The 17,844-nt window shown below is 30.6% G+C and overlaps 4 protein-coding genes across 12 annotated transcripts; 2 read left to right on the forward strand and 2 right to left on the reverse strand.

The window, feature by feature from the left end:
* Positions 1–1,509: 1,509 nt before the first annotated feature.
* LOC100881327 (lys-63-specific deubiquitinase BRCC36) lies at positions 1,510–4,729 on the forward strand. 4 transcript variants are annotated; one of them, XM_076530746.1, is made up of 9 exons: positions 1,515–1,655; positions 1,748–2,174; positions 2,558–2,724; positions 2,813–3,017; positions 3,098–3,186; positions 3,252–3,356; positions 3,435–3,537; positions 3,611–3,741; positions 4,041–4,729. In XM_076530746.1, the coding sequence occupies exons 3-9, from the start codon at positions 2,611–2,613 to the stop codon at positions 4,095–4,097; spliced, it is 804 nt and encodes a 267-aa protein (XP_076386861.1). In that variant the 5' UTR covers positions 1,515–1,655; positions 1,748–2,174; positions 2,558–2,610; the 3' UTR covers positions 4,098–4,729. The 4 variants fall into 4 exon arrangements, with proteins under 4 accessions (XP_076386863.1, XP_003706067.2, XP_076386861.1 ...); XM_003706019.3 differs by having other exon boundaries at positions 1,514–2,174; XM_076530747.1 differs by lacking the exons at positions 1,515–1,655; positions 1,748–2,174 and adding an exon at positions 2,176–2,314.
* ksr (kinase suppressor of ras) lies at positions 4,002–8,940 on the reverse strand. 3 transcript variants are annotated; one of them, XM_012291792.2, is made up of 16 exons: positions 8,556–8,940; positions 7,947–8,090; positions 7,730–7,877; positions 7,368–7,637; positions 7,119–7,272; positions 6,871–7,028; positions 6,530–6,793; positions 6,312–6,451; positions 6,079–6,202; positions 5,808–6,016; positions 5,556–5,732; positions 4,987–5,172; positions 4,777–4,910; positions 4,558–4,695; positions 4,354–4,483; positions 4,002–4,266 (listed from the first exon to the last, which is right to left on the reverse strand). In XM_012291792.2, exons 1-16 carry the CDS (start codon positions 8,706–8,708, stop codon positions 4,114–4,116), a joined length of 2,682 nt encoding a protein of 893 aa, XP_012147182.2. In that variant the 5' UTR covers positions 8,709–8,940; the 3' UTR covers positions 4,002–4,113. The 3 variants fall into 3 exon arrangements, with proteins under 3 accessions (XP_012147182.2, XP_003706066.1, XP_012147185.2); XM_003706018.3 differs by having other exon boundaries at positions 6,871–7,049; positions 8,556–8,939; XM_012291795.2 differs by lacking the exon at positions 8,556–8,940 and adding an exon at positions 8,265–8,318 and having other exon boundaries at positions 6,871–7,049.
* Positions 8,941–9,938: 998 nt separating this feature from the next.
* LOC100881437 (ankyrin repeat domain-containing protein 13D) lies at positions 9,939–15,996 on the forward strand. 2 transcript variants are annotated; one of them, XM_076530739.1, is made up of 14 exons: positions 9,939–10,418; positions 11,130–11,265; positions 11,334–11,458; positions 11,534–11,579; positions 11,654–11,797; positions 11,952–12,023; positions 12,489–12,669; positions 12,751–12,976; positions 13,057–13,185; positions 13,281–13,431; positions 13,523–13,684; positions 13,798–13,898; positions 13,989–14,077; positions 14,482–15,996. In XM_076530739.1, exons 1-14 carry the CDS (start codon positions 10,320–10,322, stop codon positions 14,717–14,719), a joined length of 1,899 nt encoding a protein of 632 aa, XP_076386854.1. In that variant the 5' UTR covers positions 9,939–10,319; the 3' UTR covers positions 14,720–15,996. The 2 variants fall into 2 exon arrangements, with proteins under 2 accessions (XP_076386854.1, XP_012147193.2); XM_012291803.2 differs by lacking the exon at positions 11,952–12,023 and having other exon boundaries at positions 9,945–10,418.
* mip40 (Myb-interacting protein 40) lies at positions 15,841–17,737 on the reverse strand. Of its 3 annotated transcripts, XM_012291800.2 has the most exons (8): positions 17,603–17,694; positions 17,418–17,434; positions 17,275–17,341; positions 17,018–17,156; positions 16,741–16,956; positions 16,305–16,488; positions 16,072–16,220; positions 15,841–15,945 (listed from the first exon to the last, which is right to left on the reverse strand). In XM_012291800.2, the coding sequence occupies exons 2-8, from the start codon at positions 17,418–17,420 to the stop codon at positions 15,924–15,926; spliced, it is 780 nt and encodes a 259-aa protein (XP_012147190.2). In that variant the 5' UTR covers positions 17,421–17,434; positions 17,603–17,694; the 3' UTR covers positions 15,841–15,923. The 3 variants fall into 3 exon arrangements, with proteins under 3 accessions (XP_012147190.2, XP_012147192.2, XP_012147191.2); XM_012291802.2 differs by lacking the exon at positions 17,418–17,434 and having other exon boundaries at positions 17,603–17,737; XM_012291801.2 differs by lacking the exons at positions 17,418–17,434; positions 17,603–17,694 and adding an exon at positions 17,435–17,576.
* Positions 17,738–17,844: the final 107 nt, after the last annotated feature.

Raw genomic sequence — 17,844 nt, forward strand, 5'->3', positions numbered from 1 at the left:
ATATGGGTAATAGTATTAATAATAATAGGAATAATCAGCATAATAATAATAGTTGTAACGATAATAAAAGTAGTAATATGTGTAGTGATATCGGTTAAATTGATAATAATAAGAGTAGTAAGGATAGTAATTATAGTTCCACGATAATAGTAATAGTAACATGGGGAATGATATATGTTAGGTCTCCAGACCTAACCTGATACAACCTAGCCTTAGTCCCTGACCTAACATGATCCGAAGTAACATTAGATCCTTACCGAACCTAATATAACCTAACCGTAGGCATGATCTAACATAATCCGACCTAACCTTGGACCCTGACCTAACCGAATATAACCTAACCGCAAGCCTGACGTAACCTGTTGATTGTCTGTCATGTTTAAGAATGTAATGGAAAGGATTGTAAATAAGTACATGATTTCTTTTGTTTATTTATTGTAACTTCATAAATACATACAATTTGCAAATATATTTTGTATAATTTTTAATTTATGTAACTCTTTATTAGCTTAATTCTTTGTCGAAGATCGAGGCTGATTGTGTGTATATTCAATTTTGGAACTGAAAAATAAAAGCATTTATAATAACATATTTATTATTGTTGCACGATTTAATAATATTTTTACGTGAAAGTTAGAACATTAGTAAACAGAAAATGTTAATTATAAAAATAATAAATTGAATAACTATTTATAATGTGGTAGTTTAAGGCTTAAACTACTTTTAAGTAGCGCGCAGATCAGTGTGGGCAGTCTCAGTGCATGCGCAGTAAGCTATCCGTAGAAGTCCTCAGTAGCGTATACACTTTGATGAAATATAAGGTATCATTAGGCCCTAGTAAGGAAAAAAAAATAAATCTGAAGAAAATTGCAGGAAAGAGAATAAAAGGGTTAAATAATTCAACAGATTATATATAATAAGAGTAATATTAAATTTATTTATGATTATTATTATTTTTTACGTTTGCAGCCGATTTGTTATATGAATACCAATATTTGTTGCAAGAGCAAAGGAAAAAGATACCGCTCGATTTTTATCGGATCTATGCATGTTAACAAAATAAAATCCATGTATTTCTTTGTTATTGTTTCTCTGATATTATAATTTTCACACATATAAAATATAGTTATTCAAAGAGGTCCTTCCAAGTCGTTTTTCTTAAATAATAAATTCATTTATGTTTTAAAAGTTATTGTGCTTTTGTGTTATTTTAAATATAATAATCTCCCATATTCCATCATATTATATTATATAATTCACGATATATATATAGTTGTATAGTTTTATACAGTCATATACATAACTAACCTAACCCAGCCTAATGTAATCTAACTCAACCTATACATTCATAGTTTACAGTGCAATTATAAGAATTTTTGAAAAATTATGTAGGATCTTTAAGGTGCCCTCATCAGTCACCACTGTATGTACCGGCTAGGTACGGCATTGGCAGCAAGCTGTGGCGTCGCTGACGTATGCACATGAAGTTCTCGCGTGAGATAAAATCTCACGACTGCCCAACACTGCTCTTGTACTGTATTTACTGTACATCCGAGAGCAAATATGTTTTTCTTTGTGGTTTCTTACATTGAAGCTCGGGGAGCCACCGTCCACGTGTGACTATGCTCGATACATAGTAATATTATTTTTACCAGGTTCAAAATAAACCAGTTTGCTTTTATGAATAAGTATTTGCTCGGTAAATATTTGTTATTTGTTGATTTTAAAAATGTTTCCTGTGAATTAGGCAGTGTTATGGCTAGTGATAGAGGACCATTTCTCCTTCGCTACCATTTTTCCCAGATAAACTAGATTTGCTGCAAGATGTACATATGCTATTCACATCATCGATCATATACAAGGTGGATAAAATATGTGAATAACGAGAAGAAAGAGATATATAAACTGCCTTCAGTTTCAAAAACCGGAACTTCAGAATTGGGTGGAAGAAGTTCAGGCTCAATACTTCGATATGATTGAAGTTATTTAAAAATTTAGATCGAAATTTTTTAACTTTGGAAGGTAATGGGTTACCAACAAGTGGTAATCATACAAAACAAAAGATCACTGAGTATACATGAATGTTGCTCTGGGTTACAAGTGACTGAATCTAAACAGAGCAAACATGCGCAGAGTAAACAAAATATCGAATCTTCAGCATAATCTTCAATAGAGTGAGTAATAGGTTAAGATAAATCGCGATAAAGTTTGTTTTGAAAAATGTAATGTTTTTAATAAAATATCTTTGCAATAAGTATAAAATTAAAGATACAAGGACATAGCAAGTATTAATATTTGTGTTTCAAAAGTTTATGTACGTGTACTACATGACTTGTACAACATCTAAAAAAGTTTCTCTATTACAAACAAAAGATCTTGTCATTTTTAACAGTCTGTGTAATAATTGGTTTTAATTATAGAAACGGAATTTATTTTGCATAATACAGAAAATTATATTTTCGTTTCTGTAATAAACAAACATTTGTTTTATTTCTTACTTGTTTAATGTTTACATAAGTAATTTAGAATTAACATTAAATGTTACAATTGGTTACAGGTTCCATATTTTTATTATAAGTATTACATAGTAGTTAAAACAAATATTACATAATGGATACATTTCCACTGAAAAAGGTAGAATTACAAACTGATGTGTATATGACATGCTTGCAACATGCCTTATCAACGGAAAAATTTGAAGTAATGGGTCTGTTAATTGGGGATGTATGTTTGTGTTTTTACTATACATTACAATTTTATATATTTTCATGCATTAAAAAAATCTATCGTGTTTTATTGTAATTTATATTAGACAGCAAATGGCGTTGCAAAAATCACAGCAATGATTATTTTGAGACGTTTGGATAAGAAGAAGGACAGGGTAGAAATTTCACCTGTACAATTAATGAAAGCTGTTACAGAAGCAGATCACCTAACAGAACAATTAAAACGTCCTGTACGTGTACTTGGATGGTATCATTCACATCCACATATTACAGTTTGTCCATCGCGTGTTGGTAAATTTAGATTGATAACATTACCAATGCTCAAAAAACAGATTATAAATAACATTTGAGTAAAAGAAATATATTTTCAGATGTTAGGACACAGGCAACCTACCAGATGATGGATAATGCCTTTGTGGGTTTAATATTTTCAGTATTTTCAGAAAGTAAAGAAACTAAGGTAAAGGGTAAATGAATATTATCAATTACTGTTTTAAATAAATAAACAAAATTGTATTTTTATAGGAGCAAGAAATTGCTTTAACTTGTTTTCAATCTCATAATGGAGAAGCAACAGAAATTCCACTAGAAATTGTGTACACTCCAATGATATCGAATATATGTTTAAAAGTAAGATCTTGAGAAATGAATATATATTAAGCTTCATATGTGACTTAAAGTTTAACCATAAACACTTAATATCTTTAGACTATGACAGATTTGTTAAAAATTTTGGTACAAGAAGAAGAAGAAATGGCAGAAACATATCAAAACTATGAGGATATCCTTGCCAGTATACACAATACTGCTGGTTAGTCTATTATATTAATATTAATCAGTTTTAATTACCATGAACAGAAAATAACTTCAGCTACTAATTCCAGTGAGAACGCGGTCATTGGTCCACATAACAGACATAATTACCAAGCCTTTGGTATTAATGTTTGAGAAAAGGATAGCTTTAAATAAATTACGTGCTGCTCACCTTCGAAGACAATTACAAGAATTACAAAAAGTATGCAATGGATAAAAACTTCTGATACCGTAAAAAATAATGTTTCTCCTTTTCCTCATGTATTCTAATCTATCTTAAATTCGATATTTCGTTATTTTATAATATAAATTTTCACTCATATTTTGTATTATTTATTCCCATGCAAGATAAAAGCAAGTTCTATATGCAAAACTAAAAAGTTACTCAATTGTTCATAAAATTTCTTTTATTGTTAATTTTAATAATTTTTGTTAACTGAATGAAAAAAAAGACAAACGACCTTTCAGTGATTATTTTTATTTTACCTTTCACGAACAAAGATCTGGCAATACTTGCACAGCTCTATATTTACACTACGAGAACAACAGTGTATTTAAATAGACTTAAATTTATTCAAAACACGGATTCTGCAGAACGAGAAAGATGTATAGGATGAGAAGGACTACGTGCTAACCTTTTGCGAGGCAGCTTTTCCAGAGTAGTTAATAATTTTGCAAAGTCGGGCCGATTTTCTGCATGGAATGACCAGCAAAGCATCAAAATATCCTATGAACATATAAATAGAGTGCAACAATTTTCAAATTACAAATATTTAAACATTACTGACAAAACATAAGTATAATTTTTTTATACCTTTACATCACGAGAAGCTTGTAAGTTAGCTAAAGTTTGTTTCATTCCTTTGCCAACTTGCCAAATAATTGCTTCAGGAGGTTGTCCTTTAAATGGCCATTCACCGCACAAAAGTTCGTACCATACAGTGCTGTAATAAAATGTTATTTTTCATTGCAAATATATAAATAATTACCGACATATAAATAATAACTTGTTACCAACCCAAATGCATAAACATCGGAAGCTTCTGTAAAAGGTAATTCTTCCTGATCCCGATTTTGTTGTGGTTTCAGTCGACGTACAATTTCAGGAGCTAAATAACATAACCAGCCAGGTGGAATACTCAGTGCATTACCTGTTCTGTTTAAAATAAAAAGTAATGAATACAAAAATATACATACAATGTTTTGCAGTGTTTATTGTTTCAGATATAAAACTTACCTATTCCCATAACAAAGCTTCGTAACACTAAACAAACCGAAATCAGTTATTACAACTTTTCCATTTTCTAAAAATATGTTTTTACTTTTGAGATCTTTATGAATTATACCACGAGCATGAAGATATCCCATTCCCTGAAAAAATGTATACGCGTTGAAACAAAATTTGTATACAAAATAATTATTGTAACATAGTTTTGATACAATATACCTGAGAAATCTGTTGAGCGATGATAGTGGTTTTGTTCATATTAAATTTATCTTTACGCAAATGAATATGAGTGTAAAGAGTCATGCCTTTGCTCATACTAGTCACTATCGCCAAGCGAGGAGGTTTCATACAAGCTCCCATAAATAAAACTAGATTTTCGTGTCTCGTTTTTCGGAATGTAGCCACCTATAAATATCGACATAATTTTTATTTATATTATTCGTCAATTTATTCACGCTATGGTTACGTTACTTTAAAATACATAAATGGATAAATTATCAAAAGCGTTCGTATGATCAGAGCCGCCGCTAGAGTTTGCGGGACCTGAATAAAAAATTTTCGACGTTATTGGACGCTGCATTAGATCAGTAAAGGGCATCGATGAGTACAGTTGATTCTCGTTATATTGCTATAGTTGCAATTGGCAATATAAAAAGAGACGCTTCCATACAACGCTTGAAAGTTTTGGCGCGAAGCTTCTCTAAACGCAGGGCCCGGGACGAGCGGTCCATTTTTCAACGCTAACGGCGGTGCTGCATATGATGAGAAGTATATTTATTTATAAGTACCTCTAACTTGAACGCTTCCAAAGTTTTATCATCATCTAAATAATAGTCCATGTTCAGGACTTTAATTGCAACATTACCATGCCAATAGCCTCTATACACTGTGCCAAATCTCCCAGTACCTATAGGTTCTCCAATTTTCAGTTCATCGTAAGGAATGTCCCATTCTCGCATCGATAACTGTGATATTCAATTGATATAGACACTACGATTAAATATTAAATAATTTAAATTACAAACATTTAAAGTACATACGCTATTTTGTCGTGGCCAACGACTATCTCCTGGTTCTCCATCAGAGACTTGGGAATCTTGAGAATCAACCCTAACAGGAGTTCGTTCGGAATCTGTGCTGACACTGCCAGATCCAGAAACACTCACTGTTCTTTCGCTATCACTTGACATAGTCGTACCTTCGAGTCGATGAGTCTCTAACGTAACACCTCTGTCATTAAGCACAACATCTAGAATGAAACGATAGTGAAATGCTCGGTTATTATAATACAATATATTATTAGATGAATACCTGGAAAATGGAACTGTTGTTTGGCAGGTGCCTGTGGGGTTTGGCTAGTATTGGCAGGTAACAAAGCTGGACTAGAAGGCGTTGAGCTGTTACAGCTCGAGGTATTTGAACTAGAATCCGCGCCCTAATAAATTTAAATTAGAGTAAAGTGCAGTTCATATTTTGAAACAGTACTTATTCAACAATTCATAAGTTTATGGACTATGTAAAACCATCATTTGTGCGTAACACACCTGAAAAGGTATATTCATAGAAGAATGTGGATGCGAGCGTTTACGATCTCTTCGATTTAAAGAGCTCAATAAATTTGAATTATGGTGATTAGGAGATGTTATACCAGGTTTAGTTAATATCGGAGAAACATTTACCATACCTAGAAGATGTTATTTTATTTGAAATCTATTAAAACGACAAACATTTGAATAATTTGATTTAAAATGTTTGTACATACTGTCACCTTGTACACTTCTTTTAAACTCGTCAAAGAGTTCTTGAGGTAGGCCACAAGATGGTGGTACTTTAGATTCGCAATCTCGGTGACATTTATATTTACATTCTTTGCATTTCAAACCAGTGCCTATAAACATTTGCTTATCGCAATAGTCGCAAGTTGTCATCATTTTATAAGTTTTGGTAAAGCGATGAGCAATTATATGGCCCATTCCGCGGGTTACAGTTGGCGTACGTGGTGACTTTGGCACTTGGAGACTCGTTACTGTGAAAAATTTTAAAGCAATAGTTTTTCATTCATGTTATAAATAAGAATTTTCTAAACCAATAACAAATATTTACCTGTTCCCTTGAAACTGTTATCATCACTTTCAGCACTAGAATAAGGTGGTGACTTAATAGGACTATTACTATTTAGCAAGAAACTTTCTCCTGCAATGTCTGCGGTACTACTGCAAGATCCTGGTTCTGTAGGTAGACGATTTCTTCTTCCTACACAACTAACAGGATCATTTCCACAACTATAAAAGTAGTGAAAGAATATATTTGTGAGCTTCATATATAAAGACTATAATAATTCAAATTATTACCTTGAAGCTGAATCCCCATTTTCAAGTCGGTTTGCTAACTGTGATTCGTGAGACTTTGACTTAGTTAAAGGAAACACTTCTGGTTGTGATATTGTATTTTGTAAACCTATTTGATGTTTTTTACAAGGAGGAGGAGTCGTTGGAAATTTAATTCCTGTTATTAGAAGACAGAATTTTGTATTAATTGTTTTACTGTATTATAAAATAAGTAAAAATATCAACTAAGTAGAAAAAGCAGAATTTATTTACCACATCCTGGTCTTTGTAAAAGAGGGGTAGAAGGAGGACTAGTTGACGATAAAGACGTAACGGAAGAAGCTTGTGCTAATATATCACTGTTAAGATTGTTGTTGTTATGATATGGAATGCTGTCTTCTGAAGGAACAGAACATCTTGTTGTACGGGATCGAGCTGGCCTAGGAGATGCTCCAGTACGTAAATGATGTCTATCCCAAGAATCCCAAGAATCCCAATACAAATTCATATCACTGTTATCCATATCCCCTCTTAGGAGAACATCTAAATACCACAATGTTTCAAATAAAATACATATCTTAATACATGAATAAATAATAACTGTATAAATATTGTTATATGTAATCAATTTTTACCCATATATCGACGAAGATTGTGTAATGCCCTACAAAGTCTACGAAGTTCTTCTTCGTGTTTAACATTATTTTCTCCCAACATGCTACCTAGTTCATGTTCAGATTTTTCTTTGAGAGCTTCAAGTGAGTTAGCTTTAGAACAAATCATCTGAAATTTGTAATCAGTATAGATGTCTATTAAAATTTTACCTATGTATTCAAAATAAATTTTTTATACCTGTATAGACTCTTGTGTAAGTCCCACTACCCTTAACCATTGTTGCAAAGATGGATACTGTTTCATCTCTGCAGGTAACGATTCTTCTAAAGCCAGTTTGGCTTTGGTTACAAGTTGCTTTGAATATAATTTTATAAGCTTCCCCTAAAATATATTTAAACAATATAAAATAAGAAAAATTAATATAAACATCAAAAAGAATTTTGTCAGCGTTAAAATAATTTGATCTGTCAAATATTCTATTAAATATCATAGTACTAAAACTACAAGTACTTATTTCTAAATTGCTTATATTCTGTTAACAAAAATTGAACGAACCTCTGTGAGATATATTTCTGTGATTACTACTGACATCATTATTACAATTATAAAATAAAACAATAGTGGTAATGACAATAAATGACCATATTTATGAAACACAAGTAACAAAAGATTTGCATGCACAACTGTCAACACATATACAGATATAAATTCTTAGTTAATAAAGAAATGCATCTGCAACTTGTTGACAATCAAGAAACAGCCTTTCACGAGGTCAAGGCGATCGTGCTGAAGGGAATAAAGAAAAAACGAGGAACAACGAGAACAACCATACACGCTTGAGAGTACCTCAAGCGTCCGAATTTCCTGTTGAGTGAGTTCTGCACTGGTGGAACATTGGGTCCTCAAACCTTCAAGTCGATCAGCAGAGATGTCAATCATGGATTGAACGACATCTAAGGCTCGACGGATTTCTTGTTCCGCATCTTCGCCGTCCGCCATCCCGCGCCACGATGACGGCCCTTTATTTCGTTCTACGCGAGTCTAATTTCTATTTTACAGGCATAATTCCGTTCGCGTTGGGCTCCTATCGTTCGCGGCTTTATCACTGATTCTCCATGTAACCAAACCACTTATCAACATTGACAACCATCTTGGCCGCCTATCGGTGACGTCAATCGGTGCCCGACAATCCGGGATTTCAGCACGTTCATTCGAGCGATACTGCTACGTTCATAAAAGTGTTCTTTTCTACTTCCAATTATTATATTCATCATTTTCAATAGCGAATAAAAAATTTATAATTTGATTAAACTGCAATTACTATAAATGTTAAAACATACATTTTACTACTACCTATTGTATTTTCCATTTTACAAAATCAAAATATAAGAATTGGAGACACGCACATATATGTAAATAATTGATTTTTCTGTTATGCAGATTATTTATTGGATATCATATGGAAGTGCCCTTTTCTAAAATTATTAGTCAAACTCTATTTCACGAAAGAACAAAGTAGACAGTAACTAGATAGTTTATACGCCTCACTAGCCTAGGGGGGTTACTACTCACGAATGCGACGCTCTTCTACTGTCTGTTTCTATCTTCGTGATCATGTACCCGTTGGAAAAGAATAAACGAACAACGATATTATCGTAAAATGGACGATAATGGAGAGAATATAAAAGATAAAAAAATATTACACTAAATTTTTTAATGTAAATATGTAAATATGAAACAAAAAATTTTTAGCCTCACGAACGAAATATATTGAAAACCGCTAGAATGAAAATCACGAAATTTTCTGTCCACTGAGTATATAAAGACGGCATTCATGATTTTCATAGGAGCGCATGCGCAGTGTCATAGATTATACAATACATGAACTCAAAATGTGAACATGCGCCGAAAAAGCGAATTTTCGTAATCTACTTATTGTGTTCCATCGTGGAACAGAAGATACGATACCCAGGAATACATAAATAGAAATTAAATGTATGGTTTTTGGAACATTTCTTAGGTACGTATTCGTTCCACGAAAGATCGTACTTAGTTCGCGCATCATGACTAACTTTAGGTGGTTCTCTATCGGTAAATGTTTTCTCCCACCACTGTATACTTTCTACTTTGTCGATCATATACATGGTGGACGAAATACACAAATAGCAGAAGGGAAAATCGATGAATCGTTCCATTGTACAAAGTATACGAAATAAAAGTCCACTGGGTATATATGCTTGACATCACGAAAGTCATATGGACGCATGTGTGGTGCTGTTGGTTAGAAATTGTGTTCGAACCAGTCAAAGTTTATATGCGCAGAATGAACAAAAATTCATCGTCCGATGTGTATGATCTTGTGGTCAACGAATAATAAAACGCATAATAAGCGCCACTTGCATCTTCTCCCGTCACTTTGCACATCCAATATGAGATTTGAAGTTTCTTATCTAACTGTCTTATCCGGTCGATGAATAATCATGTTCACTCGCTACCTCCTGATTTCGGTGACATGTATTCTTTAGATAAAATTCTGTGTTTTGTGTTTGAATCGTGGAATTTATAATAATTGCTGTTGTTATATGTTAGCGTTAACAAGACTTTATAGAAATGGTGAATATAGGTACAATACTAAAGACTTATCCGTTGCATTGGCTTGTGTGGAATAACAACTATCTAGAACTTGAGGAACAATTATCTTCAAAACTGGTTTGTAAAACAGAAAATGTCATTCAATTTTTTAATCTATTATTATATTATCATTCATCATACTTGTCATTAAACAGACGGAAACAATAAAGTCATGAGAATGAAGTATATATCAATTGTTTCTTTTCTCTCAGAAGAACGTAATACATTGATAACTTTTTTATTTGTTACACGCGATATTGAAACACTTTGCTCAAAGTAATGATAAAATATAAAAAAATTATATATGATAAACAATATTGGAAAAATTATATTACATTTACTGTTTGATTAAAAAGTACAATGTAAACAGTATTTTTCCCTTTTTAATTTAATTATCATAATTAACTTTTATTCGTTATTAAAAAATTAATTTACCAAAAGAATAATTTATTAATTACTGAAATAAATTATTTAGAATGTTATCAGAAAAATTTCACGAATGAAGCCTTATACAAGTAGGAAACCATAAATGTACACTGACTTGTAACTTTTGATATTATCAGTTTGAATATATATCATTTGGTGTGATAAGTCTTATTAAGGAATTTAATGTCAACATATATTTATATCTCTTACTATAAAACTCATAGAATCTTCTGTTTGTTTATGTATAATAACTTTATTCCTTTTCTAAAGTCCTAGACATCTTGATAATCGTAGTATTTGATAATACTTATATTATTTTTATATAAATTACAAATTATATGGTCACAAAAAATTATGTTTTAGCATGATATTGAAAAAGTTGATAACAGAGGGAGAACACCGTTAATGCTAGCTGTAACTTTGGGTTATACCGATTGTGTTGAAGTGTTATTACAACATGATGCTAATGTTAATACAGAAAATACTCAAGGATGGACTGGTAACAATTTTGTTTGTTAAAATTTTATATCAATTAGTATTTAGATTTTAACTCCATTATTTTTATAGTGGTCCAAGAAGCGGTTGGTACAGGAAACCCTGAATTGCTACAAATGGTGCTAGCACGTAGAGATTATCAAAGATATTGTAATCGGACAGCTGGTATTCCAGAATTACTTCATAAACTTAAACAAGTAAGTTTATTAAAATATAATAGAAAAATACAATAATATGAAATTAAAATATATAACATTCAATAATATTTTCAGGCTCCTGACTTTTATGTTGAAATGAAATGGGAGTTTACTAGTTGGGGTAACTATAAAAATGTGTAATATCCCCATTATTTTTGGTTACAAATGCAAAACTAACATTTTATCTATTATTAGTTCCTCTTGCCTCTAAAATGTGTCCTAGTGACACTTATAAAGTATATAAACAGGGCAGCAACGTGAGAATCGATACCACTTTATTGGGATTTGACCATGCAAATTGGCAACGTGGAAATCGTAGTTACGTTTTTAAAGGACAAAGTAAGTATTGGATTATTGTAAGGTTGCATGCATAACATTTGTTAAGTTCATTTTATTTGTCAGGTTTTTTTTTGAGTATTTTTTTGAGGTATTTCATTTTATATTAATAGTAGAATTTTTTATTTATTTTTTAATTGTATATATTAAATGCAAGCTGCATCAAATGTACCTGTGGCAATTAGATGTGAACGGAGTTATGTATTCAGTATGGTGGGACATGAGTCAGGTGACAGAACAACTTTTACAATTAATAATGTGATGTACAAGGAATGTAGATAACATACACTTTTATGAAGTAGCAAAAACTTTCTTTATAGATTCATTTTATTGTCTGTTTATTTGTATTTATATTTCCGTTATTATTATTTCTTTGCAATTTTATTTTTAAACAGTTCAGTAGAATAAATTGTAAATTGTAAGAGGTAAGTGTATATACTATGGAATTATAGAAATTACAGTAATGTGTATAATATATCTATATTCATGGAAATAAGTTTTAATAGAAATTTATCTATATCTTGTTATAAATAAGTAGTTGTCGGTATATTGTAAAATACTTCAGAAGTGATTATTAGTACCATTAGTAGTAGAGAAATACAAATGTGTAATGTAGAATAATGTGAAAGTTCTACTTTTATTATTTTTTTATCAAGTAACTTTAATGATATAAAGATAAAATCTGTTCACACAGATGATGGAGCAACAATGATGGAAGTAGATCATGAAACAAGAAAAGTGTATGTCGAGCATATGAAAATCATCGATGTTGATAACATACAGTTAATGGAACCAGCAGAAGAGGGTGTATTAGCTCGGCTTACAAATCCAATAGTTACTACATATATAGATACGGATAAAATTAGTTTTGAACGGTAATTATTTCGTAGTAAAATACATTTTGACTTGTTAATTGTATTTATATGTACTCATACAAAATTATTTTTGAATGATAGCAATAAAGCTGGTTTATGGGGATGGCGATCTGATAAAAGCGAAGTAATAAATGGACATGACTGTAAAGTTTTTAGTGCAAGTAATGTAGAATTAATAACAAAAACTCGATTAGAACATTTATCTGAGCCCGATAAAGCGAGGGCCCGTGCACCTCGTACACCTCTTCAGTCATTTCTTAGCATAGCGGAGCAACAACAAGAAAACAGTATTAGTGCAACTACTAGTGTAATTTTTCTGTCTTTAATATTTAATTACATATATTATACAAATACTCTAAATTTCATTTATTAAATTAAATATTTTAGGAAGAATATAGCAATGTTGGAAATCCTTGTAATATTACAGCTGAAGAATATTTTGATCCAGATGTTGATTTAAATGGAAGAGATATAGGTAGACCAAAAGAAGTTAATACAAAAATTCAGAAATTTAAGGTATTATAAATAGCATTACATGGAAAAAAATTATTATATAGTAATCGTAAAACATGACTTGAGATTTATAATTTATTGCTTGCATACAATTACAGGCAACTTTATGGCTTAGTGAACAATATCCATTGAGTCTTCAGGAACAAATTATACCAATTGTCGATCTTATGGCAATATCTAGTTCACATTTTGCAAAATTGAAAGATTTTATCCAAATGCAGTTACCTGCTGGATTTCCTGTTAAGATTGGTAAGCGCTTAAGTTTATTTCCTCTTACAATAAAAGGGCATGTGATATAATAAATTTAGGAACGTTGAATTAAAATTTATTTTGTTTATAGAAATTCCTCTGTTTCATATACTAAATGCAAGGATAACATTTGGAAATATATTTGGTATGGATCAAGAAGTACCACATGTTGGGCATTTACAAGAAACTAATAGAATGACTTGTTTAGTTGATGATATTTGTTTTGAAGCACCTGTAGGATATGTGAAATTGGGTATGTTTAGTTCTTATAAGTAAAATAATGCAAGAAGTTGTCAAACGTATAGTTACTGCTAAATTTATATTAAAAAAAAATCGTCATTGCATCATATAATAATTATTTTATAGGTGCTGAAGTTCGAACTCAATTTAGTATCGAAGAAGAAGATGATCTGTTACAGTTTGCTATTCAACAAAGTTTGCTAGAAGTTGGAAGCGAACGCGATGAGGTATGGATCCTTAATAGTAGGAACATCTTTTATAAAATTTTACAATTTAACTTTTGCCATTGTAATTATTACTATTTCAAAATTATTTAGGTTGACATATGGGAAGCTTTGAGAGCTCAAAAACCGTCTCGACCTACAACGCCTAACATGACGACGGAAGAAGAAAGGCAATTACAGAGGTATGCAAATATGTATTCCGTAGGAATGCTATTTCACGTATTTTGTTTTCGTTCTCAAAGTTCTAAATTATTTATTTTGCATGTGTTCTTGCTTGACAATTCAAATTCAGGAAGGTGGGTGAAGGATTGTTACAAATATTAGTTGCATGATAAACATTAAAAATTTGTTATTTTTATTAGGGGATATTAATAGTGAATATGTGTACAAACATTTTTGCACCAAACACAAGAAACAGAAGTACATATTAGAATAAAATATCTTTTTTACTTTTGAAAATTGCATTTTTTATATAATTGGTGGTTCATTTTTCATTTTTGTTCGTACATTGAAGTATTTAGAATAATATTATGCCAGCATTTCGTGATCTTAATAATAAATTTTTACTTTGTTTTTGTTAATACAGAGCTATTCAAGCAAGCCTAGCACTATATCAGGAGAATTCTGCTGGATGTGCCAGCGGTCGAAATAACTCTAACAAAACGAATGACGTAGAAGATGCTGATTCTCTAGAAGATACGGCAGAACAACTCAGATTGGCGTTAAGACTTTCGGAACAACAACAATTAGAAGAAGAACAACGTCGATTATTAGAAGAAGAAACGTTTCGGCAAGTGTTGGAATTATCTCTTACAGACAAATGAACTTTAAAACGTGCAATAGCCACTTAAACATTTCATTAAATTATACTTCCACATCTACGATAATCTTCCGACGACGTAATATCGTGATGCTGTCTAGCATCAAATCATTTCCTACGATTCGTACATTAAAAAACAAAACTGTTGTTTTTAACAGTCATTTGTTATTACAAGTAAATATATATATATACATACATATATATATATATAGTTGCGAAATCAGATCAAAGTGGTGGAAATAATATAGCACTAACTATGAAAGTAAATGATTTAACTTATGTTATTTATTTCTTAGCTACATTTTATATGAAAGAAAGTTGTAACGGTATGGTGGAACATGGTATGTAATGTTTAGAAGTCTTGAAAATTACAATTGCTCTGATGAAGAGTCAGAATATTTTTGAGTCTTAAATTACATTTAAATCAAATGACATTAGTTAAATAGGGAGGGGGGAGGGGGGCTTGTTGAAAGTACGTACTGTAAGTTACGGCTGTCAATATTTAAAATAAAAAGCTTGTAATTCTCAAGCCTTCAATAATTATTGGTTTTATCCTTTCTCCTAGTATTAAATTTTCATCTAAAAAAATTTTTTAGCATAGAAATTTAGAAGTATATATCAGATTAATATTTTAATTAATTCTATGTAACAATCTACTAAAAACTGCCTTTTTTAATGTTCGGGCAATTAAAAAACTATTCCAAGTTCCTTTTTATACCCGTGATAAAATAATTGTAAGTAGCGTTTCAATTTATTAAGGGTAGTAGTGATATAATAAAAGTATGTTATTTATTCCTTAAAGTTTATTCGTTATAGGCGGTAATTTCGTTAAAATATTTAATACAAATTATGTGTATGAAATAAAAACATCATTGATTAACCTGTTGTTAATACACGAATTTATCAAAAAAATCAAACGTAATTATACTACATATCATTGCTCTGTAAAAATCTTTATTATAAAGATAAATTATTGCTTCTCTCACAATTTCAGTTAAAATTCGAAATAATTGTTCTTAACAAAATGTAATTGCAATATATTAATTATATTGCAATAAAAGGGTATATTTCTACAATATACAACAGGTGTAATTATACGTATAAAATAAAATATGCGTAGAAAAGTATGGAAAAAAAATATTTATACAATACTTGAATAGAAATTTTATTATCGATAACTGACGGTAGCTAATACTGCCATCAATAGACTACTCAAATTCTGATTGTGCCCTAAAACAAAAATACCGTTTTTATAATAAAATTATGTTTCACAGTATTAAATTTAATCTGAGAAATATTTTTACACGATTCCAATCGAAAATTGAATATATTCTCAATGATATCTTTGATACAAACCTTTTATATATAGTATTTAGTATATGTGCACTCTGCGCAAAACGTTGTTCGTTCTTATGTGCTTGTTGATGCCACTTTTTGCGTACAGCATTCCAATGTATTCTATGTTCTCTCAATAATGTTTCTCGTGATATTAAAGTTTGGCCGTCCTAGGATAAGTAGCATAGTTAGGTACTATAATATCGAATTGATTAAAGGGGTAAACATGGAATTTTGCTGTACAAACATCTTACATAATCTAAGCTCAATTCTTCCTTTGGTTTATTGATTGGTGAAGGTATACGATTTCTAGGTATAGCTTCTTCGCAAGGTAGCGGAGGAGGTAAATAATAAACATCGCGGACTTCTCCATTAGTATCCAGTATATTATTACTAATATTGACCTCATTTACTATTTCTGGACTTGGACTGCGCACTCTGAAAATAAACACAAATTATAAATTAGTTTTTCTAAATTATTCTTTAATTTTAGATGATATATAGTAAAAGATTACTAGTTCCTTCCACAGTATTTTACGAATATTATTTAAAGTTATGTTAGTGTAAATATTAATATGTGCGAAAATGTAATGGAATTAATTAAATAGCATAAGATATACATGTACGAAAATCAAAATGAATGAACAAATAATATTTAGATATTTACAATTGTATATTTGTTTTACTTACTTAGGTACAAGATTAGGATTTCTTGGCTGATTAGCCATCCATGCTCTGCATATTGGATAAAGCGGTGTATCTTCTTGAAATTGTGCTAAATCAACACTTCGATCAAATAATTTCATTACATAAGTATGATGAAACGCAGTATCCATTTGCACTTGTCTACGACGTCTTACTTTTCGTGGTTGTTGAAAACCCATTGCTTTTGTTCTATACATATCACTAAAAATGAAAATTCATTATTTATTGGAAAAAAAATTACTGCTTATATTATAAATGTTACATTTTCTTCATCTGATGCTTATAATCTTGTGTGGAATTTTCTTCACTTGAATCAGCTGATGAGCCTGTATCGCTATGTTGTAACAGTTCCCTAAGAGCTCCTTTCAAACGATCTCTTGCAACAAGTACATCGTTGTCTCCTATAAAATGTGTATTAAAAGAAAGAATGCAGTTATTTTGCAAATGAATGTATTACAATGATCTATTATAAAATAATAACTAGGATTAAAATAAATGAATATCAATATTCTTCATTACCTAATTCATCTTTTATTTCTACCTTCACACGAACAGGTGTGGGTTGAATATTTCTTTTTTTCCCCATCTAAATTGTAATAAAATTTATTAGACACAGTATAAATATTTGTAATTATAACTTTATAAACATATACAACACTAACCATTATTCAGAACGTACCTTTTGTGAAAATTCCAAATAAAATATTTTATTTTTAAATTTAAGAAATATATAAATGTGTTATAACAAGTTATAATTATGAAAAGAAAACGTGTATTTGCTTATTAATAAATATTAGGCCATTGGAAATTCAAATTTATGAGGTTAGAAAATGATAAATTTTCATACTATTTCAGTAGTGATAAAAACCAGATTATTTTAATTGTAGTTTAGTTTCTTCTTATTTTTTTTAAACAAACATCGCGTTATATTATTTCAACAATGGTTTTATTATAAACGATACAAATTGCAGCAACTTCATATACGATTGTAACGCGTTAACGTTACGTCTTGACACTCAACCTAATAATCCAATTCATGAATGGATCATTCGGATATGTTTGTTGTATAAAATATTTTATAGCGATACG

This window comes from Megachile rotundata, chromosome 4 (assembly GCF_050947335.1).
Source record: "Megachile rotundata isolate GNS110a chromosome 4, iyMegRotu1, whole genome shotgun sequence".
NCBI classification, from domain to species: Eukaryota; Metazoa; Arthropoda; class Insecta; order Hymenoptera; family Megachilidae; genus Megachile; species Megachile rotundata.